General features: G+C 37.3%; 1 protein-coding gene across 3 annotated transcripts in view; it reads right to left on the reverse strand.

Moving 5' to 3' along the window:
- CHUK (component of inhibitor of nuclear factor kappa B kinase complex) overlaps positions 1 to 24,791 on the reverse strand; it is a 43,707-nt gene that overhangs the window by 7,684 nt on the left and 11,232 nt on the right. For all 3 annotated transcript variants that reach the window (XM_082722274.1, XM_082722273.1, XM_082722272.1), the window contains exons 6-16: positions 23,705 to 23,794; positions 23,438 to 23,562; positions 23,144 to 23,251; positions 22,414 to 22,549; positions 17,465 to 17,659; positions 16,377 to 16,479; positions 13,196 to 13,319; positions 12,642 to 12,793; positions 10,509 to 10,570; positions 5,689 to 5,798; positions 4,174 to 4,223 (exon numbers count right to left, since the gene is read on the reverse strand). In XM_082722274.1, coding sequence (XP_082578400.1) covers positions 4,174 to 4,223; positions 5,689 to 5,798; positions 10,509 to 10,570; positions 12,642 to 12,793; positions 13,196 to 13,319; positions 16,377 to 16,479; positions 17,465 to 17,659; positions 22,414 to 22,549; positions 23,144 to 23,251; positions 23,438 to 23,562; positions 23,705 to 23,794 — 1,255 coding nt within the window. The remainder of the gene's footprint in view (positions 1 to 4,173; positions 4,224 to 5,688; positions 5,799 to 10,508; positions 10,571 to 12,641; positions 12,794 to 13,195; positions 13,320 to 16,376; positions 16,480 to 17,464; positions 17,660 to 22,413; positions 22,550 to 23,143; positions 23,252 to 23,437; positions 23,563 to 23,704; positions 23,795 to 24,791) is intronic.

The raw sequence follows: 24,791 nt of genomic DNA on the forward strand, positions 1-24,791 counted from the left end.
TAAAAAAATTACACTACCATTTCCTCTGTCATCACTACTAATTCACAGGTCTTCACTCTGCTCTGGATTCTTTTTTTTTTTTTTTTTTAAAGATTTTATTTATTGGGGCGCCTGGGTGGCTCAGTGGGTTAAGCCACTGCCTTCGGCTCAGGTCATGATCTCAGGGTGCTGGGATCGAGTCCCGCATCGGGCTCTCTGCTCAGCAGGGAGCCTGCTTCCTCCCCTCTCTCTCTGCCTGCCTCTCTGCTTACTTGTGATCTCTCTCTGTCAAATAAATAAATAAAATCTTTAAAAAAAAAAAAAGATTTTATTTATTTACTTGAGAAAGAGAATGAGAGGGAAGAGGGACTGAGAGAAAAGCAAGACTCCCCACTGAGGAGGGAGCCTGATGCAGAACTCGATCCTGGCACTCCAGGATCATGACCTGAGCTGAAGGTGGTCACTTAACCAACTGAGCCACCCAGGCACCCCTCTGCTCTGGATTCTTAATAAATGTTCTGGATCAGCAACATCTTCCACTGCATACACCAGCTTTTAAAAATCTTTAGCATACTCTTTAAATCTAGGTAGTCATCACTTCCTCTGTTAATCCCGTTACCTCTTCTGTTAACAGTTAACTCCACTTCTTACTTCAGGATGGGTGGCCACAAGACAGTAAGATCCCCACCTTCCAACCCCTACACCCACAGAACTGTCAGTATCTGTACTGCCAATCCCTGTAATATCAGTGGAAGCAAGCCTAAGTGAATCAGCCTCTCAAGCTTGTTTAGGGACCTCCCTTTCCACAGGCTTTTGGGCCCAAGCACTTAAATATGCTCAAGTCTACCTTCTGAAGACTGACCTCCCGGAATCTCTCTTGGCTCCTCACCTCTTCTTTCCTTAACAGCAAAGCTTCTGAAAAGAACAGCCTAAATAAGCAGTTCTAAAACTTACTGGTCTCAGGACCGCTGTACACTCGAAAATTCTTAAGAACCCGAAGGTGTTTTTTGGGAATTAAACTGAGAAGTTTAAAAATATTTACTTATTTACTTAAAAATAACAAAAAACTCTTTACCTGTGAAACATATTTTTATTAAAAATAACTATTTTCCAAAATCTGTTAGTGAGAAAACTAGCCTTGTTTTACATTTTTTGCAAGTTTTTTAATATCACCACTGGTCTCATCAAAAATAGTTTAGGTACTGAAAAGCTGACAAATTTCAGTTGATGGATACAAGTTTTCCTAAATTTTATTTTTTTGCTTGAAATATGGAATTTTAATATTGCCAACTAACGTTGTTTTTTTCCCTTAAAATGACAGTCATGCTTCATTAACTTCTGAGAAGACACCTGCCACAGTGGCTTTCCTGAGAAAAACAGTAGACTTCAGTATGGAGCAGAAATGCTCTAGGGGCACTTCTCCTTTCATCACACAGAATACTGAAAAGACATGTACCCAAAGGTTGAGATTTAAGTAGAATTCTTACTACTTATCAAGTACATACTTAAATGACCTTATTTTTTTTTTTAACTGTGATTGCATAATGGTGAAAAGTATGACTACTTATATAATTTGGTACTAGTGCCATGATCCATGCTAAGTGAGGTATAAGCTGTTTACCTACCAATGCTTTTCACAGCATCAGTGAAAATGTCAACATAGTGAAAAAGGCAAATGTCTTAGCGTTATGAAAGTAGTTTTGTCCTCATCAGTCCTCTGAGGTGCATGAACCACGATTTGGGAATTGCTGGTCTAGACTGACTTCTCTATTTCTTCGTGTCTCATTCCTCCCTCAGCCTCCCATAATCTGAGTTCTGTTCCCAAAGGCCATATTTTTCCAAGATCAACAATGATGTCCAAACTGCTAAGTTGAATGCATTTTTACATCACATTTTTATTACCCACATCTCTGCAGCATTTCACCCCACTGATCACTTTCTTCTTGACACTCTCTCTGTCCTGTTCCTATCATATCATTCCTTCTATATATTGGTCATTTCCCAATCTTCTCGGGCAGCTCTTCTGCTTCTAGGCATTTCCTGAATGTTGGTATTCTTTGGGATTCCATCTTTGGCTTCCTTACCCAACTGACTTTTTCAAGATGGTCACTTTAGTCCTATGGTTGATCATTCTCAAATAGCTAAATATCTAGCCCCAACTTTTCTACTAATTCCATATACATATGTACATATATGTATATGTGTACTTATGTACACATACATATATATATACATATATATATAATACTGCTTATTAGACATCTCTACTTTAATATCCCACTAACATCAACATGTACAAAAATGAATTCATCTTCTTTTTCCATCAGGTCTGCCATCCTTTCTACACTTGCCTTTATGGTGAGTGGTCCTACTGACTATGCACCCAGCTGCCACAGCCAGAATCTTGGGAGGCATCCCTACTCCAGCTCCAGCCATCCAAATTCAATCTATCACCCAACACCATCAGTTCTACCTCCTAAGTGTCTCTCTTGCCTTTACCTTCCTCTCACCCGGTCTCCACAGTTCAGGCTCTCTGCCTTAGCTCGTGGCCCACCCTATACTGAGTTATGATTATTTCAACAGCCTCATAACCAATGCCTGTCTTCAGTCTAGCCACACTATGTGCAATGTTACCAAAGCCATACTTCTGAAATGCTCATCTGGTCATGCCATTCCCCTGCTTAAAACGTGTTCAAGTTTCTCTTTGCTATCATGATGAAATCCGAACTCTTTACCATAACAGACCAGATCCTTTATGATCCAGTCACATCCGATCCAGCCTCTCCCCTGAAAATCTACAACCCAGTCACTTCATTTCCTCAATCATGCTAAGTGTTACACATATGTGTCTTTACTCACTATACTTGTACATCCAAGAACCCAGCTCCTTTCCCTACTACTTACCCTTTAAGGCTTATCTCAGATGTCATCTCCTGCAATAACCTCCTCTGACCATCCCTGACCCCAGGCAGCACTGGGTGCCTATCTTATATATATACCTCATAAATGTCTACAGGAATAAACTGAATGAATTCCTCTCCAATAAAAACCAATGTAGAGGAGATCACATTATTTGTTAAGATGGAATTTCATATGGATGGATATTAACTTGCACGTTTGTAAATCTTAAAGTATAAAACATGTCTTTTGTTTTACTTATTTATTGGTAATTTAGGTACATATAGCAAATTAAGACACAGGCTTAGCCTTTTATTTCTTCTATAACCCGTCAGAACAAATCGATTTGTAACAGAGGATAGTATCTCACAGATATATAATACTTTATACTTCTCAAGGCATTTTCACAAAACACCTCCCAAATACATTGCTACACACACTCACTGAATTAGGAAACCGAGGTTTCAGCCCCATTTTACAGAAGAGGAAAATTAGATACAAGAAAATTAGAGGGGTGCCTAGGTGGCTCAGTGGGTTAAACCCTCTGCCTTTGGCTCAGGTCATGAGGCCAGCGTCCCGGGATCGAGCCCCACATTGGGCTCTCTGCTCAGCAAGGAGCCTGCTTCCCTTCCTCTCTCTCTGCCTGTCTCTCTGCCTACTTGAGATCTCTGTCTGTCAAATAAATAAATAAATAATCTTAAAAAAAAGAAAAGAAAGAAAATTAGGTACTTGGTCAGTAAGCTGCCCAGTCAAGAATCCAAGCTCCAATGCTCTTGGCAACAGACCATGTTCTTTATTCCATGTTCTGTATTCAGCGCACGTTCGACAGGAATTGTTTTGCCAATGAAATAAGCAGTAACCAGATGCAGATGAAGGCATCACTTTCAAGGTATGCTGCTTTGGCCTAGAACATGGGCCTTCCCTCTAATTACTCCACACCTGTACTCATTGTACCAAATTCTTTTCAACTTCTCTAATGTTAAGCAGCACTTATTTTTTGCATCTTTCCTCACATTTTCTTGCTTCCTCTTTCCTTTCTTTGAGTTCCTTTTTTCTCTTTCATTCCTTCCTTTCACTTCCCTTTAGGAAGTTTTCTATCTCAATTTTCTTGTTACTTTGCCTTCCTAATCTCTCAAATTCTCACCAACTTAAAAGCTGTTTTACCAAAAGCAGCTCAATGGCAATACCAAAACTGGAATTTATTCTGCAGCTTTTTTAAAAATCCAATCCCCTGGAATTGTTAAGTTTGTGATGGTTTCCTAAAATGCCTTTGTGTACAGTGATTAAGTGTCTTACCTGAAGGTCTGTGCTTTAACTGCTTATACAGATCAATGGCACGTTGTTCCCTACGAAAGAGAAAACATGCTTGCAAAAGTGAAGATAACTCAATGACTAATAATCAACAACTTGAAATGAACAATATTATTTGAATAGAGTATAAACCCATTTTAAAGCAAATATATATTGCCAACAAACATTTTACACAGCATTTCACTGGGTAATAAGCAAGATCTAAAAATGCAAAGTTTAGGTGCACCTGGCTGGCTCAGTCAGTAAAGCATGAGGCTCTTGATCTTGGTGTCATGAGTTCAAGCCCCACAGTGGGAGGTAGAAATTACTTAAAAGTAAAATATTTTCATAAAAATTTTAAAAACTAATACATAATAAATAAATAATAAATTAATGAAGAGATACTTCACATCTCTATGATCCACAATCACATATACAACATCTCTGCATCAGAAACACTTAAATGGGCAAAAATGAAGGCCTGTGATTAGGATAAAATTTTCAAATTTCTATCCAGACACTTAGGAAGTTAACCTCATTTAGGGCATTTAACGGACAATAACTTGGGCTAGAACTATGGTAAGTAGGGCAACAGTTTATAACTTAGAATACTTGAAAACCTGATAACACTCAAATGAAATGATGCTTTGATTAAAAAAGCAAAGGTCGGGGGCACCTGGGTGGCTCAGTGGGTTAAGCCACTGCCTTCGGCTCAGGTCATGATCCCAGGGTCCTGGGATCGAGCCCCGTATCAGGCTCTCTGCTCAGGGGGGAGCCTGCTTCCTCCTCTTTCTCTGCATGTCTCTCTGCCTACTTGTGATCTCTGTCTGTCAAATAAATAAATAAATTCTTTAAAAAAAAAAAAAAAAAAGCAAAGGTCGAGGTACCTGGGTGGCTCAGTGGGTTAAAGCCTCTGCCTTCGGCTCAGGTCATGATCCCAGGGTCCTGGGATCGAGCCCCACATCAGGCTCTCTGCTCAGCAGGGAGCCTGCTTCCCCCTCCCACCTCTGCCTGCTTCTCTGCCTACTTGTGATCTCTATCAAATAAATAAAATCTTAAAAAAAAAAAAAAAAAAGCAAAGGTCATCCCTGAAGTTATTTCCAAAATTTCTGTGACTAAGAAAAACTTCCTTTTAAAATATTATGGCAATGGGGCACTTGGATGGCTCAGTTATTAAGAGTCTGCCCTCAGATCAGGTCATGATACTAGAATCCTGGAATCAAGACCTACGCTGGGCTCCCTGCTCTGCGGAAAGCCTGCTTCTCCCTCTCCCACTTCCCCTGCTTGCATTCCCCCTCTTGCTGTCTCTCTCTGTGTCAAATCAATAAATAAAATCTTTAAAATAAATATAAATAAATAGATAAATAAATAAATAAATAAAATTATGGCAATATATTTGGAGAAAGAAAATTTATGGAAAAGAAAAATACAGGCTTACTCTGCCAGATACATGCAGAAAGTACCACCTGAGACAAAAAATTACAGACATCCATACCAGCAACACAAGACTTCCTTACTTACAGAGATTCCATTAAGTCTCCCTGACGTCTTCCATAAGGGCTCTTCTGCAGCTCCATGATTTCAGTGTGTAGAGACATGATCTGATCCTCCAGGTAACCAATGACACCCACCTAAAATATGATGAAACACAAAAGAAATTATAGGCTCACCACCACACAAAACAGAACTCAGAGAATGATTTGCTGCAACAGCAGGAGAACTCAATGATTTAACATGAAACACTGACTTTGTTCAAGCTTTTTTATCTTTCAGATTCTGAAAATCTTTCATACAAGGACAGACTTAATACCTGTGCTTCTCTCTTTTCTCTTCTGACAACAGTAAATTACTAGCATTTGCTTTCTCCTCCTGAGAAGCAGAAAGACAGAGGTGTCACTAACAAGACAGAGAAAAAGTGTCCACCAAAACTGCTATTATCTCAGCTTTATGATCTTCACTGCCTCTTGTGCCCAACTGCCTTGAATAAGAATGCAGAAAGATCAAGGTAATGGGTTTCCTACCCAAAGATATCAACTGCCTTACCCATGTCCTTCAGGTAGTACTGGCAATTCAGGAGAGTAACAATTTAGTGGGACCATGGACAGATTTAACAACTGAGGAAGGAATATGCCTCCTAGAGAATGAACTATAACCAGCATGACCACATATAGAATTTATTGTCCAAACAAGCATAATTTTGAGAGTAAAAGGGAGTAATTATTGCAAGACAGGTATAAACTGGGACCATTTCAGGTAACCAGGATGTATAGCTATCCTATCTAAACCACTCAAATTGAGTCCCTTGTAGACAGCATACGGATGGGTCTTGTCCTTTTATTAAACCTCAACCCTGTGCTGTTTCATGGGAGCATTTAGGCAGTTCACGTGGAGAGTGATTACTGAAAGATATGATTTTTCTGTCATTATGTCGCCCGTGAAGTCCTTGTTTCTATAGATTGTCTCTGTAAACTTCTGTTCTATATCACTTCGGGGGTCCTTCTCCTTTTACAGAGCCCCTCTTAATATTTCTTGCAGGGTTAGCTTAGTGGCCACATATTCTTTCAGTTTCTGCCAGACCTGGACACTCTGTATCTCTTCATCTGTTCTGAATGGCAGCCTTGCCAGATAAAGTATTCTTGGCTGCATGTTCTTCTCATTTAGTACCCTGAATATGTCTTGCTAGCCCCTTCTGGCTTGCTAGGTCTCTGTGGAGAGTTCTGATGTTATTCTGATGTTCTTCCCTCTGTATGTAAGGAATCTCTACCCCTTAATTGTCCTTAAGGTAGTTTCCTTGAGGGGTGCCTGGGTGGCTCAGTGGGTTAAAGCCTCTCCCTTTGGCTCAGGTCATAATCCCAGTGTCCTGGGATCGAGCCCGCATCAGGCTCTCTGCTCAGCAGGGAGCCTGTTCCGCCCCCGCCCCCCCCGCCGCCGTCTCTGCCTGCCTCTCTGCCTACTTGTGATCTCTTTCTGTCAAATCAAAAAAAAAAAAAAAAAATATGGTTTCCTTGATTCTGAGATTTGTTGAGTTTTACTATTATATGCCAGAGCATTGGTCTGTTCTTCTTGATCTTGGGAGGTGTCCTCTCTGCCTCTAGGACACGAATGCTTGTTTCATTCCCCAGATTAGGGAAGTTCTCAGCTACAATTTGCTCAAATATATCTACTAGTCCTCTTTCTCTCCCCATTTCCCCCTCAGGGAATCCCAATAATTCTGACATTGGAACATTTCATGGCATCAATCTAATTCTCTTTTCATGGATTTTAAGGTGTTTGTTCCAGGACTCCTGTTCCTTCCTTTCTATCAGTTTGTCATCACTAATTCTTTCTTCTACCTCATTTACCCTAGCTGTTAGAGTATCTAGCTTAGACTGCATCTCATTCATAGCATTTTTAAGTTCAGCCTGATTAGCTATCATTTCTGCCCTTGAAGACTCTATGTTGCCTTTAATGGTTTCCCCCAACCTAGCTATTGTCTTCATAACTATAACCCTGAAATCTACTTCTGACACCTTGCTTATATCCATATCCATTTAGGTCAACAGGAGAAGCCACTGTCTTTGACTCTTTTCTTTGTTGGGAGTTCCTCCTCCTAGTGATTCTGTTGAGGGGTGGTTGAGGGAATATATAGAATTGAAAATATCAACCACCTTCCAGGCAAGATGCACTCTTGGAAAATTTGGAGCAATTGGAAGCCACCACACCAAGAAAACTGGCCAAAATGAAATCCAAGAATAAGATTTATAAAGTTTAGGGGGAAAAGTGGGGAATGAGGGGAGGGAGAAATCAGACTCTCTCTTCACAGATGACATCATATTTTATGTGGAAAACCCAAAAGAATCCACCCCTAAATTACTAGAACTCATACATCAATTCAGTAATGTGGCAGTATACAAAATCAGTGCAGAGAAATCAGCTGCTTTCCTATACACTAACAAAATAACTGTAGAAAGAAAAATTAGGGAATTGATTTATTTACAACAGCACCAAAAACCATAAGATAACTTAGAATAAACCCAACCAAACAGGTGAAGGATCTGTACTCCACAAACTGCAGAACACTTATGAAAGAAATTGAAGAAGACACAAAACGATGGAAAAACATTCCATGCTCATGGATCGGAAGAATAAACATTGTTAAAATGTCTATGCTGCCCAGAGCAATCTATACTTTCAACACCATTTTGATCAAAATACCAATGGCATTTTTCAAAGTGCTGGAACAAACAATCCTAAAAATTGTATGGAACCAAAGAAGACCCAAATCGCCAAGGAACTGCTGAAAAAGAAAAACAAAGCTAGGGGCATCACATTGCCTGATTTCAAGCTATATTACAAAGCTGTGATCCCCAAGATAACATGGTGTTGGCACAAAAACAAACACATAGATCAGTGAAACAGAATAAGAAGCCCAGATATGGACCCTCAACTCTACGGTCAGTTAATCTTCAACAAAGCAGGAAAAAATATCCAATGGAGAAAAAACAGTCTCTTCAATAAACGGTGCTGGGAAAATTGGACAGCTATATACAGAAAAGTGAAATTTGACCATATGCTTACACCATACACAAAGATAAACTCTAAATGGATGAAAGACCTCAATGTGAGACACGGATCCATCAAAGTCCTAGAGGAGAATATGGGCAGTAACCTCTTTGACACTGGCCTCAGCAACTTCTTTCAAGACATGTCTCCAAAGGCAAGGGAAACAAAAGTGAAAATGAACTTTTAGGACTTCATCAAGATAAAAAGCTTCTGCACAGCAAAAGAAACTGTCAACAACACAGAGGCAACCCACGGAATGGGAGAAGATATTTGCAAATGACACTACAGACAAAAAGCTGATATCCAAGATCTATAAAGAATTTCTCAAACCCAACACCCAAAAAACAAATAATCAAGTCAAAAATAGGCAGAAGACATGAACAGATACTTCTCCAAAGAAGACATACAAATGGCTAACAGACACATGAAAAAATGTTCACCTTCATTAGCCATCAGTGAAATTCAAATCAAAACCACACTAAGATACCACTTTACAGCAGTCAGAATGGCAAAAATCAACAAGGCAAAAAACAATAAGTGTTGGAGAGGTTGTGGAGAAAGGGGAACCCTATCACACTGTGGGTGGGAATGCAAGGTAGTATAGCCACTTTGGAAACCAGGGAGGAGGTTCCTCAGAAAGTTAAAAATAGAGCTACCCGATGACTAGCAATTGTACTACTGGGTGTTTACCCCAACGATACAGATATAATGAAAAGAAGGGCCACATGCACCCTAATGTACATAGCAGCAATGTCCACAACAGCCAAACTGTGGAAAGAAATGAAATGCCCTTCAACAGATGAATGGATAAAGAAGATGTGGTCCATATATAAAATAGAATATTACTCAGTCATCAGAAAGGATGAATCCCCAACTTTTGCATCAATATGGATGGAACTAGAGGAAATTATACTAAGTGAAATAAGTCAAGCAGAGAAAGTCAATTACCATATAGTTTCACCTATTTGTGGAACATAAGGAACAGCATGGAGGACATTAGGAGAAGGAAGGGAAAAATGAAGTGGTGGAAATTGGAAGGGGAGATGAACCATAACAGACTATGGACTTCAGGAAACAAACTGAGGATTTTAGAGGGAATGGGGGTAGGGAGATGGGTTAGCCCAGTGATGGGTATTAAGGAGGGCACATATTGCATGGAGCACTGGGTGTTATATGCAAACAATGAATCATGGAATATTACATCAAAAACTAATGATGTACTGTACGGTCACTGACACAACGTAATAAAAAATTAAAATTAAAAAAAAATAAACCACTCAAAAATAACAGCAGTAACTACCATTTATTATGTACTCCCATTTAATCTGCATAAACCTACTATAAAGTCCACATAGTATAATATGGAAACTGAAGTTTAGTGAGGTTTCAGTTTTATCTCATTTGCCCAAAGCCCCCCCCCTTTTTTTAATCAACTATGGTACTTCTCTCTACACACACAAAACATCTACTAGATTTTTGTCTGATATTCAGTAATAACATGAAAAATATTCTATATACCAAAACCGAAGACAATTTCTAAGAGAGACCTCAGGAATTAATAAGCGTATAGAATGAACTAGTGAGGGCGCCTGGATGGCTCAGTGGGTTAGGCCACTGCCTTCGGGTCAGGTCATGATCTCAGGGTCCTGAGATCGAGTGCCACATCGGGGGGGGTCTCTGCTCAGCAGAGAGCCTGCTTCCCTCTTTCTCTGCCTGCCTCTCTGTCTACTTGTGATCTCTCTGTCAAATAAATAAATAAAATATTAAAAAAAAAATAAAAGATGAACTAGTGATCTTACCTCAGCATAATGGATAGCCTTTTCTTCCATTTCCTTCCATGCTTTTAACATTTTTTCTGAGGCTAAAAAAAAAATCTTAATTGATTATCTCAGAAATAGCCATACCTTTAATTACTGATCTATCTACTTTCTTGCCATATCAACATCAGAAATGACATTATAGGTTGAACTGTCCCCCAAAAAGATATGTTGAAGTCCTAATTCAGAACCTCAGAATGTGAGTTTATTTGGAAACAGGGTCACTACAGATGCAACTAGCTAAATTAAGATGAGGTCATCTTGGAGTAGGGTTGATTAGTCCAGTATGACTATATCCTTAGAAGAGAAGAGATACAGAGACCCAGACATAAGAAGGGAGAGCGCTACGTTGATAACAGAGGCAGAGATTACAGTGCGGCAACTGTAATCCAAGGAGCCAAGGACTGTTGGCAAACCACAAAAAGCTAGGAAGAAGCAAGGAAGTATTCTTCCCCATAGCTCTCAAGGGGCTCATGACCCTGCCAAAATCTTGATTTTGGATTGTCAGCCTTTGGAACTGTGTGACAGTAAATTTCTGTGGCCACCCAATTTATTACTTGTTAGGGCACCCCTAAGAAACCAATATAAATAGTTTTCTCTTAAAAATGAAAAAAAAAAGTAATACATGAACATGGTTTTTTAAAAAATCAAACACTATAAAAGGATATACAAAGAAAAGTCTCTCTCCTCCTCTCCACTCTAAGGATCTTACATTAATCTTTTGTTATACAGACACACACCCTTTTCCCTCATAAGTGAAACTATCTCTACATGCTTTTCTTTCTTTGATTTTTTCCCCCCAACTTAAAACATCATTGCCATTAAAGACCTAAGTGATCTTTTAGTATCAGTACACAGGTCTATGTCATTCTTTTTTAACCCTTGTTTAAGATACACAAATGACTAGTAGGAGATAATCTGGTGAAAAAATTATAGTGTTTTGTCACTCACCAGAATGCCTATTATACACAAATAGAAATAAAACATCAATCAAAGAACAAGCTCTAGTGGGTAAAATGATTCACTCAATTGGACACTGCTGATCATTTATTCTGAGATACATATACCTTACTCAAGACAAGTATATGGACAGGATTTGTTTCCCGAAGAAAGAATATGTTTTATGACAGAAAACAGAAATATTGGTGGTGGCCCCTTCAGCATCTTACATTTCCTTAATACATATGAAGGGAGAGAGCTTAGAGTTAAATACTGAAAACTAGAGGCTGTGTACTATATTTAAAAAAAAAAAAAAAAATGGGACTCGACAGTAGATGGTTTTGAAGAAAAAACCCTAGAATCATTTGTGTTGTTATTTACAGAAAGATAAGTAGTTTAAAGGGGTGTCTGGGTGGCTCAGTGGGTTAAAGCCTCTGCCTTCAGCTCGGGTCATGATCCCGGGGTCTTGGGATCGAGCCCTGAGTCAGGCTCTCTGCTCAGCGGGGAGCCTGCTTCCCCACCTCTCTCTCTTTGCCTGACTCTCTGCTTACTTGTGATCTCTGTCTGTCAAATAAATAAATAAAATCTTAAAAAAAAAAAAAAAGATAAGTAGTTTAAAATTTCTCTGGTTAAGGAGTCACCTCAATACAGACTTTGTATCTTTTTTACTTAATATTTATTTATTTATTTATTTGAGAGAGAAAGAGAACACACGGGGCGGGGGAGAGGGGATGAAGAAGAGGGAGACAGAGTCTTCAGCAGACTACATGCTAAGCACAAAGCTCACTGTGGGGCTCAATCTTGGGACCCTGAGATCATAACCTGAGCCAAAACCAAGAGCTGGACACTAAACCAATAATGCCACCCAGGCACCCCGAGACATTTTATCTATTTTAAAAATGAGGCTTGAAAATCAAAAGTTCTTAAATTCTTTAAATTTTTCTGGAGCTAAGCAATTTTAGTCCAACCACAGTCCAATTGCAGGGAAGTAAAGTTGCTAATCTAAAAGTTAAAAGGAGCTACTATTTAGTACAAACACTATTTATGACGACTTGAGGCAACCTGTCTCTTGTTCTAACCTGAGTATAAGTGAAACAGTGGGCTATGAGGCAAGAAGGCAACATAGTAGACAGCAGATAGCAACATTTCTTTCAAACATGTTACCCAAACACTTACATATCCCATAAGTCATCTGCTCACTGTATCTTTCCAAGTCAAGCTGAATGCTTTTGTGGAAAAACTCCAATTTAGCTTTTAGTTGCTGAGATGCTGAGATCAAAGTGTTCTTCATTTTTGTCAAGTTAGCATTGTATCTAAGAAGACTTAACCTAACCCATAGCAGAAAAAAAAAATCAGTATTTCAGAAACAGTGGACAAAAATTTAATAGCTTAACTTGTTGTAAATCAAAAGCCTACATTTCTTTATCAATCTGTGAGAATTAGTTAATTTAGAATCTAGTCTCTAAAAACTCCCTGTCTATGATATTCTAAGATAAAACAATCTTCTTATACTAGGACCTTTCAGGAACTACTCTCAAGCTATTGCAATTGGATGGTTTCAGACTATTAGTAAGAATTCTTAAAAAGTCTGGTCAGAATATTACAATTACACTTCAGATTAGCCCAATATTTCAGTATTGCATGGAATACTGTTTAATGAAAACAGCAAGATTAATTCTTGAGCATTAATGCACATGACACTGCACCTATAAATAACAAAATCCACTTACATTGCTGCTCTTTGTCCCTGAAAGAGCCTGCTGTAGTCTTCTTTTAGCCCAGACACATAGTGTACTGCTTCAGCCCATACTTTACGCAGCTGTATAATTGGAAGCTGTATTTTGCTGTCCCGTACTTTATATAAAAAGATGGGGAAAAAGAGAAAGAAAATTACTTTTAAAATTTTAGAGTTCATCTATCTTTCTTTCTGATTTCCCTACAAATATCACTCCTCTAGATTCTAGAAACTGATGCTAGAAAGAATCAATTGTTACTGTTTCATTCAGTTCAACATACATTTACTGAACTGCAATACATAAGCCCCATTCCAGGTATGAGGGGAAATAAAAATAAATAATCACTACATAATCACAAAGCTTGCAATTATTCCTTTATCTTTTTTTTTTTTCTTGCATCTAACGGGGAATCTCCCTTTTTTCTCCATTAATCGAAATTCTTTATTTCTTTCAAGTTCTAAATGAAGTCCCTTGTCCTCCACAATCTTTCCATGGTCTTTCCTGCCTCTGAATAATAAGTTTCATCTCCTGGACTACCAACCCAACTTCAGGAAAACATACAGGGTAACCAGCAGTTTAGTAAAATATGCCTTCTTCTGGGGTGCCTGGGTGGATCAGTGGGCTAAAGCCTCTGACTTTGGCTTCTAACTGACTTTGGGTTCTAACACTATTCTTCAATTAAAGGAACCAGGGCTCCTTGAAGAAATGGATGATCCTAGGACTGGGACAAGAAATACACAAGAGCCCCACTTTGGGCTCTCTGCTCAGCAGGGAGCCTGCTTCCTCCTCTCTCTCTGCCTGCCTCTCAGTCCACTTGTGATCTCTATCTGTCAAATAAATAAATAAAATCTTTTAAAAATAATATGCCTTCTTCAATGCCAGATATATAAAATTATTTATTGATGGTTATCTCTTGCCCTTAGTAAAGGGAATGGTACTTTCTAAAATCATGGCAGGAGCACCTGGGTGACTCAGTCAGTTGGGTGTCTGCCTTTGGCTTAGGTCATGAAGACTGAGCTCCCTGCTCAGCAGGGAGTCTGCTACTCCCCTTGCCCCTCCCCCTGCTCATGCTCTCTCCCTCTCACTCTCTCTTTCAAATTATTTCATTAATTAAAAAAATAAAACTATGGCAGATATATGTTAAGTACAATGAAATTGCACTTTAACATTCTGAAATTCTCCAAGGCTGAAGAGATTCATCCTATACTTTAAAGTAGCAATTATAGTCTCCATTATTCTTTTCCAATGAAAACATTCAGAGAAATGAAACTACACTGGGTTAATACTGAAAAACCACAATATCTGAAGCAGACTTAAAAAAAATAAAACTATACATATCTGGAAAAAATCTTTGCCTCCCCTAATAATTAATAGTCTCCAATAACCTTTCTTCTATTCTTATATACCCATTCTTCCTCCTGAGACTTCCTACAACAGACAAAACAAACAAACAAACAAACAAACAAAAACAAACGAAATAACCCAAACACTTTAAAGAAAAAGAGTCTAGGTGAGGGGAGTCTTTTTCCACACAAACAAATCATATATTTAAAAAAAATAAAAAGGTCCAGCAGCAAATGATACTCCAGCAGCAAAATGCACTCCTAGTGTCCAGATTTTGGGTTCTAACACTATTCTCCAATTAAAGGAACCAGGGCTCCTTGGAGAAATGGCTGATCCTAGGACTGGGACAAGAAATACACAAGATAGACATCGAACATGTTTTGGTGTCAGAAAGGAAGTGCTTAAAGAAAAAGAAATTAAAAAACCCTAATTGATGACACAAGTGAAAGAGGGAGTGAAAGCCAAATGAAATAGCTCCTAGTGACCAAAAATGCAGCAATTTGAAGAACAAAATAAATTAGTCTTGGGTTATAATCCAAAGCATAAGACAAATATCCATGTATTCATATTGATAGAATAAATGACAATAAATTAATAAATGGGAGAGAAGAGATAAATCTCATATGCAAAAGAATTTCAAATAAATTATGTATTATATCCTTAAAGGAAGGGAAGAGTAATTCCTTGGGGTCTACATATTGACCTCCTTCACAGTATGGAAGAGGTCAGAGGGGAGACTAAACTTTAAGGTGGAAAAATCTGAGACACTACATTAGTCAGGTGATCCAAGGTCATCACCAAGAGTCAGAAATCACATTCAAAGTATATACTCTTCATAAAATGTGATGAAAATGACACTATTTCTGTGATGTCTCAAAAGCCTAACCCTATTCTAATCATGAGCAGAAAAAAAAAATCAGACAAACTGCAACCGAGGTGCATCCTAAAAAATACTTGACCAGTATTCCTCAAAGCTGTCAAGGTCATCAAAAACAAGGAAAAGTCTGAGAAACTGTCATGGCCAAGAAAAGCCTAAGGAGATAAGACAACTAAATATAATGTGGTATCCTGGGTGGATCCTGGAACAGAATAAGGACACCAGATAAAAACTAAGGAAAAATGAAAAAAGTACGGGCCTTTGTTAATAATTATATATTATTGGTTCTTTATGCATAACAAATGTACTATACAATATAAGATGTTAACAACTGAGGAAATGATATGTGTTGGGAAGGGGAACAACATGAGAACTTTGTACTATCTACTCAGATAACATGAAAACTTTGTACTATTACTCAACTTTCTATAAATTTAAAGCTATTGCTAAAGAAAAACTAACAAAAAGAACACGGAGGAAAGATTACTTATTTTAGTCCTACGCCCAGTCTTGTTCTTGATTTTATAATATTATGCTTGATTTTAGTTTTGGGTATACAGAAATGTATCGTTTCTTCCAAAGAAAAGAATAATTTTCACAGGATAAATGAAATCATTAACATTAAGCAGTATTCATATGATAAAACAAAATACTTGTTTTATCAAGTTGCTCAAGGAACAACTAGAAAGTAGGCTTAATTAATAGTGGAGACTCATTCTTCTATGAGAGCCCTATCCTGTGGAAAGTAAGTCTTTTTCCAAATGAGGGATCTGGAAGTGAATTGAAATCTACAATTTTACCTTGCAAACTATATAAATTCATTTTTTAACCACACTTATGAACCCAAAGTATGAGATACAGAACAGAAACACCAAAAGACCATTTCTACTAACCATACTGAGTCAAAATTATATTTCAGCTTTAAACCTCGGTCAGTATATGAGCTATACTTACCAATATAATTTACACAGTCAGATAAACTTCTGGAAGCAAATGGTCCTTCATATACAGTCTTACTTTTATCAAACAAATACACCATATAGCTATCACAACCTCTCTGAAAAAGAAACAATTAAAAAAAATCCTTGAAAATACTAGGTTCTCTAAGTACTTAAACACCATATTTCCTATGAAATTCATTGTGAAATGCAAATGAATAACATTAATGTTTATTAGCATACATCTTACAATTTAAGGTCTAGATTACTACTTAGGAAAAATAAATAACTGTAGTATGGGCTAAAGTGAAAAACAATCACAAGACCCAAAAGGACAAAAGCAAAAAGTCTTAACAACATATATCCATACAACGGGAATACTATTTAGTAATCAAAAGGAATGAAGTTCTTATATATGCTAGGACATAAATGAACCTTCAAAACATAATACTAAGTTAAAGAAGTCAGACACAAGAGACTATACACTGTACGATTCCACTTATATGAAGTATTTGGAAAAGGCAAATTACTGAGATAGAAAGTAAATTAGTAGATGCCTGAAGTGAAAAGAATGGAGATTAAGAGTTAGTGGACATCAAGGATCTTATTGATATGGAAATATCTTAAAATGGATTTATAGCAATGGCTGCACAATTAGGCAAATTTAATTAAAAAAAAAACACTAAATTGTACACATGAAATGGGTAAATTACACGATATATAAAATTTGCCTCAAAAAAGTAAAACAACAACAACAACAACAAAAGAGTCACGAGCACAATATTTTACCATCCATCTATCCTCTGGCAGGATCTATGAGACTGCTGGTCTAATTTCAAGGTTCTAGGCTTTAAGTACAAAAGAGGGAAAAAAAGAGGGGGGAGAAAACTGGCACCAAAGAGAAAGTCATACAAAGTTTAAAACGTATTTTGTTCACTTTGCAAAGCAATGATAAGAGTAATGAGTAGGATAAAATAAGAATTGTAAGGTACATCCCACCCGCCCCCCAAGGAGATTCCAACTATGCATCAAAAAAATGCAGGGCATGCAATCCCTCTATGCTAACAGATTTCTTATACTCTAGGTATATCAGAATTCTCTTACGACTCCATCTAGAACACATTGAGAGGCTGGTTTCCTAGGATCCAGAGAAATTCCCGTCTCTGAAAGGAGCTCTTGAGAACCAGTGTTTATTCCAGTTTCACGCTCAATACGAGACTGCAGTGAATGAAGACTTTCATCAGGTGGTAACAAAAAAGAAATTATCTTTGCAGAAGTCATATTTAGGATGTGTACTATCTGTATAAATGAGAAAAAATGATTTATTTTTAAAGATGTTTACTTATTTAACAGACAGAGATCACAAGTATGCAGAGAGGCAGGCAGAGAGAGAGGAGGAAGGAGGCTCCCCACCAAGCAGAGAGCCCGATGTGCAGCTCGATCCCAAGACCCTGGGATCATGACCTGAGCCAAAAGCAGAGGCTTTAACTCACTGAGCTACTCAGGCACCCCCCAAAAATGATTACTGATCATTTATTACATGAAAGATTCACTGCTAGATATTAAAGGAATATGAGCAAAAGACATTATCTCTATACTAAACAAGGTTCTATCATTTTCTAAAGTGAGATCTCCTTCCATAATTATTAAATGACATTCTGAAAACTGAACAGTAGAGTTTACTTTCCTATAGCAGATGTTAGATCCAAAAAATAAAGTTTCGAAATTATAGGGATGTACAAAATCTAGAAACAAAAAGCCCAATTCTAAAAGTCAACACTTAGGGGTGCCTAGGTGGCTTAGTCAGTTAATCACCCAATTTTTTATTTCAGCTCAGGTCATGATCTCAGGGTTGTGAGATCAAGCCCCCTGTCGGGCTACACGCTAAGCATGGAGCCTGCTTAGGATTCTCTCTCCCTCTTTAAAAAAATTAATTAATTACTTTTTAAAAATTAAAAATAAAAAGGCAACCTTATTTATTCTCAGAAACGTACTGTATACCTGGAAGGAAATATTCCCATTTATGAAGTCCCTAATAAATGCCAACCACAGTGTTAAGTATTTTCATATAACATCCTGTTAATTAGATCTTCTAAGCTCCATTTTGGCAGAGAGAAACCAGAGTCCTGAGAAGTCTTTTGAAAACAACATGATTTTAAATCCTCTTCCTTCTATTGTTCTTAGATAAGTCATATAAAGTTAATACCTATGTTTCTCCAGTGCATTACGCTGACTAGTATATGCAAATGATTAAAATTACTTTTTCTTTAAATTCAATTAACATACAGTATATTATTAGATTAAAATTATTTCTGTTAGAAATGCTTATTACCAAGGTAAAACATTAACTTTCCTTTTATAATGATCTTCATGTTTGAAAAAGGTGAGAGGAAGAGGAGGGACTTGTCAAAGTTGACATGGATTTACAAAACAAGTATCCCAACTGAGACCTTCCACTCCCTCCCATTCTAAGCAGATCTTATAATATGACAGCTACCACTAATGGAAACAGCAGAAACTTAGGATGAATATTCTAAGGTAGATATATACTTTTACACATAGTTTATGTCAAACTAGGTAAGTAATCATGGAATCCCACAACCAAAGCTGAACCATAAGAGAGCAAAAGAAAGAGAGAGGAAATACAACTTACATTTATCCTTTTGTTCCTCAAGTATTTAATAAGTGACTACTGTGATAAATACTATTAAGAGCATTGTGATGGTAGCAGGTATGCAAACTGAGTAACTTATGATCCTTGCCCTCCACAGGATAATGGCCAAATAGAAGATATTAAACATGAAGAGAACTAAAATACAAGGCAAAATACTATATGTACTATAATATTATTAAGTATTCTGCAGATTCCAAAGAAGTTCACTTCATGGAAGGAAAGGGACGCTTTATAAAAGAGGAACTATGAGCTAAACTTAGGAAAAGGAAGGAAGATTAGAACAAGGAAAGATTGAAAGAAGAAAGGTTCTAGGTAGAAAACAAGGTAGGCAGAGACAGAGAGGTAGAAATGGATGAGAATAATCAAAGATTATAAATAATCCAGGGGCATCTGGGTATCTCAGTCAGTTGAGCACCCATCTCGTGATTCTGGCTCAGGTCACGATCTCAGGGTCCTGAGATGAGAGTCGCGTCGGGGCTCCATGCTCAGCAGGGAATCTGCTGGAAATTCTCTCTCTCTCTGCCCCTCCCCCAGCTCGCTCTCTCAAATAAATCTTTTTTAAAAATAAGTATAAATAATCCAAATGTACCTAAAATGAATCCCCCTTAGGGTATAATAGGAGATAAGGCTGCAAGTATAGGATGAAAGGAGACCAAGACAAATACTGAATACTAAATGTAAGGGTTTGGACTTTATTCGATAAGCAAAGAGAAACTATGGAAGAAGTCTTTTTAAATTGAGAACTTGACAAGCTCAGAATCGTTAAAGCATTCAAAAGATAACTTTGACAAAATAATTGGATATGCAACTGGATGAGAAGGAACAGTCAGACAAGCCATGCCACCTAGGTAGCTGGAAAGATGACAGTGGCAAGAAGCACAGGAAAAGCTGTAGGAGAGATTTAATGGAACAAAGGTGTTCGTTCGGTTTTTAATAAATTAAGTTTTGGGTGTCAGTGAGACCAAGTATAGTTATTTAGCAATTACAAACACTCTGTAGAAAAGTCACAACTGAAGAAATAAATTTGGAAGTTGTCCATATTCAATTTATAGATAAAGTTATACAACTAAAGAGATGACAAAGGAAAGGAAGAAAAAGATAATATCGAAAAAGAGAAAACCAAGGAGAGACACTTAGGATACACTTATACTTAGGAGCATGAAAAAGGAGGCAAAGAAGGAATAATCAAATACTTCTCTTTTACCATTATCTTCAGTGGAAAAGTTCAGTATACTTTTTTCAACTTTCCTATTTAAAGTTTGTTATAATACACAGCTGGAAAATCATGTAATCTTTTTAAAAAGAAAGAAGTATTCTAGTAACCGTTTTGTTGATTTCCTTTTTAAATGAAAATCAAACAGACATCATTCCTTCTTTGAACAATAAGCACCTTAGAAAATGTCTTACAATGCAAACTGTTTTACAGTTCATATTCCTGTACTACTGATGTTCCCATCTGTAAGTCATTCTCCCTGTGCATTCCCCTGATTAATTCTTACTCATCTTTCAAAATCCAGTTCTATTATCATGTATCAGAAGCATCTCCCCATTACTATGAATAGTATCCTACACATACCTTATCCTGCACAATCTCACAATTTTGAGTCTTTAAAGAAGATATTACTGTACCTGAGCTGAAGACAGATAGATAGATACGTAAAGTAAGTATTTGCCCCAGATTCACAGACAGGTAAATGGTGGTTCTGCAAACTGAAGTCTACAGACCACAAAACATGTAAGGAGGACTCTTTCCCTGTGTTCAATAATAAGCACATGTTCACATATACCTCAGAGTGGAAATGATGCTACAATCACATGAGGAGTCTGAAAAAAATCTGGGATTAAAGACAAAAATTTTCAGGAGCACCAAAGAACTAAAAGATGTCACCAAGTGCTGCTGGGCTAACACACTAAGGAATAATTTATTCCTTGGCACAACAGAAGAAAACCAAATCAAGAAGCCAGATGATTTTTCAGCATCAACATGGCCCCAAGTTCCTATTTAATAAGTTATGCCAATATTATAGTAAAACCTTACATGATTATAACTTCTCATTTCAATTTTATTTTCTAGAAAATAAAATTTAGCCCCACCCCCAACTATCCTTCTCCTGCCTCCAAGATGGCCTTGGATGCTCACCACCAAACACTCACCACAGATTCTTCCCACTTTAGAAACCCTATCTACTACTACCGAATCAATAACTATAGGAAGACTGCAGATGAGAGTTGTTTCCAGGTATAGAGCATAACAGAGCCTCTCATTCATAGCAATGAATATTTACTGAGAACCTGATACATGGCTTTTGTACAGAACACAGGGGTAGGGATAGCATGATGGTAGGGTGAGTGACTGTTAATAAAAGTAGTAAGAATAGGGGCGCCTGGGTGGCTCAGTGGGTTAAGCCGCTGCCTTCGGCTCAGGTCATGATCTCAGGGTCCTGGGATCGAGTCCCGCATCGGGCTCTCTGCTCAGCAGGGAGCCTGCTTCCCTCTCTCTCTCTCTGGCTGCCTCTCTGTCTACTTGTGATTTCTCTCTGTCAAATTAATAAATAAAATCTTAAAAAAAAAAAAAAGTAGTAAGAATAATCTCAGCATTAAAGAAGATAACCTATATGGAGAGGCATGAGTGGAAGATGAGAAACAATTAGAAAACATAGTAACTATGATTTAAATGACTAAATATGTGACAGAGACCATTCAGAGAAAAGGAGAGTTGAATCTGTGCCAGTGTAGCTGAGAAGATACACAGAGACAGAGATAATTCGGGGCAGAAGGAGAGCCTGTCAAAGCACAAAATGGATAATGTGCTTGATGGCATAAGAAGCAGTGACAAGCTGGACCTAGCAAAATAAAAGGTAAGAGAAGCATGGCCACGGCAAGCACTTGGTTGGGGACGACCTGCATGAAGAAAGCTCCAAAAAGCAGGCAGATAAGTTTCGACTTGACTTGGTAGGCAAGAAGAACTATGTTGGTTTCTTGGACAGGAGAATAAAAAGCATTTTCAGAAGACGAGAAGGGTAATTCTTGCTGCATGAACTGTAGGACAAAGAGGAAGTATAGAGGCATGAAAGTCAAGCAGGAAACTTCCTCACCAAACCAAATCCAGTGTGACTGCACCCAAATAAAGGAGGTCTAATGGCACCAACAGAAATAAGAGGAAAATCCAAAAGATGTTTCATAAAAGCAATCAACAAAGACCATTTAGAAATAAAACTGAGAAGGCTTACTAAAGAAGTAAAAACATATCAGCTCTAAAACTATAATTTTCTTTTCAAATAAGTATCAGAGAAGATTATTAAAATGTTTATGATCATTTTCCAAGTAAATTTGTTAACTTCAATGCAAGTCTTATGAAGTAGACCACATTCAAACTTACCTTCAAACTCAGAATGTGATCCATTAATACAAAACATCTTGGCTGCTTCAAAGTAAGGTCAACAGGTCCTCCTCTTTGATGAGGATCCCAATTCAGCATCAACTGAAGCCAGTTTTCCATGGGTTCTACTATCAAACTAGAAAGCATACAAAAATAGGGTGAAAAATCATTTTATGTTCCAGTTTCCCTTTAGTATTGTGAAAAAAGGTAATTTGATAAGTTGTCCTGTACTTTCTCATTACCCACCTGTATCCTTTTGTATCTTACTTTCAAGTAATCCATGAAATGACAGGGAACAAATTTTTTTTGCATAAAAAAACAACCCAAAAACTACATATGTAAGTACTGGAAACTTCAACAGGTAAGTCCATTCCTTTCTCCAAGGAACCCATTTACTTCAGTATCCCAAGAATCTTATTATAGCAGGAGTTCTTATTTCTACTAGACCTGTGCTGTCCAAAATGGTAGCCTCTAGTCACAAGTGGTTATTTGCATTTACACTTTCATTAATTAAAATTAAATAAAATTTAAAACTGAGTTCCTCTGTCACACTACAACCTTTCAAGTGCTCAACAGTCTCATGGGGCCATCACAGATATAAAACTTATTCATTATCACAGAAAGTTTTACTGCACAGTACTACTTCAAACAGACAACAATTCTACTGTTTTTTTTTTTTTAATAACCCTAAAGAAACCAAGGTGAACTTCCTCAACTAAAATATACTTACCTACAAAGGCTATTTGGTTGAGGTAAATGACTACTAAACCGAACTTCTCCTGTCATCTCTTCACATGCAAATATACACTTTGGATCCTTCTTCTTAATCTTCTCATGCCTATAAAACAAGTTACCTCAATTGACAACTGATTCTCACACACTATAATTTTTTGACATTTATTTTTAGTCAATTATTTGTTTAAAAGGCAATTACGCCATATGACGGGAGTGGAAGGAAAAAGAGCAGGTTAACTGAATATTTCTATTCCCATCAAACAAACCAAAGTTCTCTTCCATTTCTTACCAGGTAAATGGCTGTAGATGATGCAAAAAAGGCCTATATCCAGCAATACATTCAAAGACCATGGTCCCAAAGCTCCAATAATCAACAGTAGCTGAGTAAGGCTTATTCTCAAAGAGTTCTGGGGCCTTAAAAAGAAAAACAAAAATGCATTAAACATCAACACTGTAAGAGAAAAGCTACTTTATTTCTGAACTACTACAGTTGACCTTCAGAAATAAGAACATGAATCCCATACACTTGAATTCAAAGAAACAATCCATGTCTCACCAGATATTGCAGTGTTCCCACAAAAGATGTACAGAGACTTCCTTGATCAACATCTTTGGCATATCCCAGATCAATTATTTTATGCATAATCTGCAATACAATAAGTATTAAATGATTGAGAACTCTGGAAGGGAGAGCCAACAATGTCCTTATAAGGCTCTGGAGAGGGTGGTGGGGAAGAGCTTAGGATCTGGAATACCACAAATGTATTTCAAGCCTGAGCTCCACTGCGTATGTGACCTTGATCAAGTTACTTCTCTGTTTCCTAAATGATGGTATTACCAACAGTCCTTACTTCACAGAATTATTATTAGGGTCAATGAAATAATGAAACAAAAGAAGCTAACACAGTACTGATACATGATAAAAAAATGCTTAAAAATTAAGTATAAATTATTAGTTTTTATTTTGGTATATTCAGAATAAGCTTGATCCATTAAACCAGAAGGGAAAGGTAAAGATGATTCCAAACTTGAAAAAGCATCATACCACTGAGTAAGTCTAACTCCAAGAATATCCTGAAGTCTTTGGATACAAAAAACAAAACAAAAAACAAAAAAACAAAAAACAAAACAAAAAACAGCAACAGTTGCTGCCAATCGTACATGAAAGGTTCCTAAGAGAAGAGGCACCATCAAGGTTTCATCTCCTTCAACTGACCACCACCATCATCAACTAAAGACCACACAATCCAATTCAAAATTCGGACTCTTGGTTTTACATCTTTATTGGAGTGTAACCTGAGTGCTAGTCACAAGAAAACTGTTTAAATTATTCTAATAAATACAAGTATTCCAGGAATCAATGCATAATCTCTGGTTCTCCTCAAGATGACTCATTTAAGAATCTGAGAAATCAAGATTTTGAATTTTACTTAAATATAGAACTTAGGATTTTGGGGGAGGAGGATGAGTTTGTTCTTTCTTAAATAAGAAACATAGTTAAATAAACATACTTAACTAAATCCAGGATGTGCGTTGGATGTGCTTTGTAAGGGATTAACAAACTATTTTTACTCACTGCCTATTATCTCTACTAGATACAATATTAGAAAACAGAAGTGAGCAAGGTAGGCACAGTTCCTTCT

Source organism: Mustela nivalis, assembly GCF_964662115.1.
Source record: "Mustela nivalis genome assembly, chromosome: 2".
Lineage (NCBI taxonomy): Eukaryota > Metazoa > Chordata > Mammalia > Carnivora > Mustelidae > Mustela > Mustela nivalis.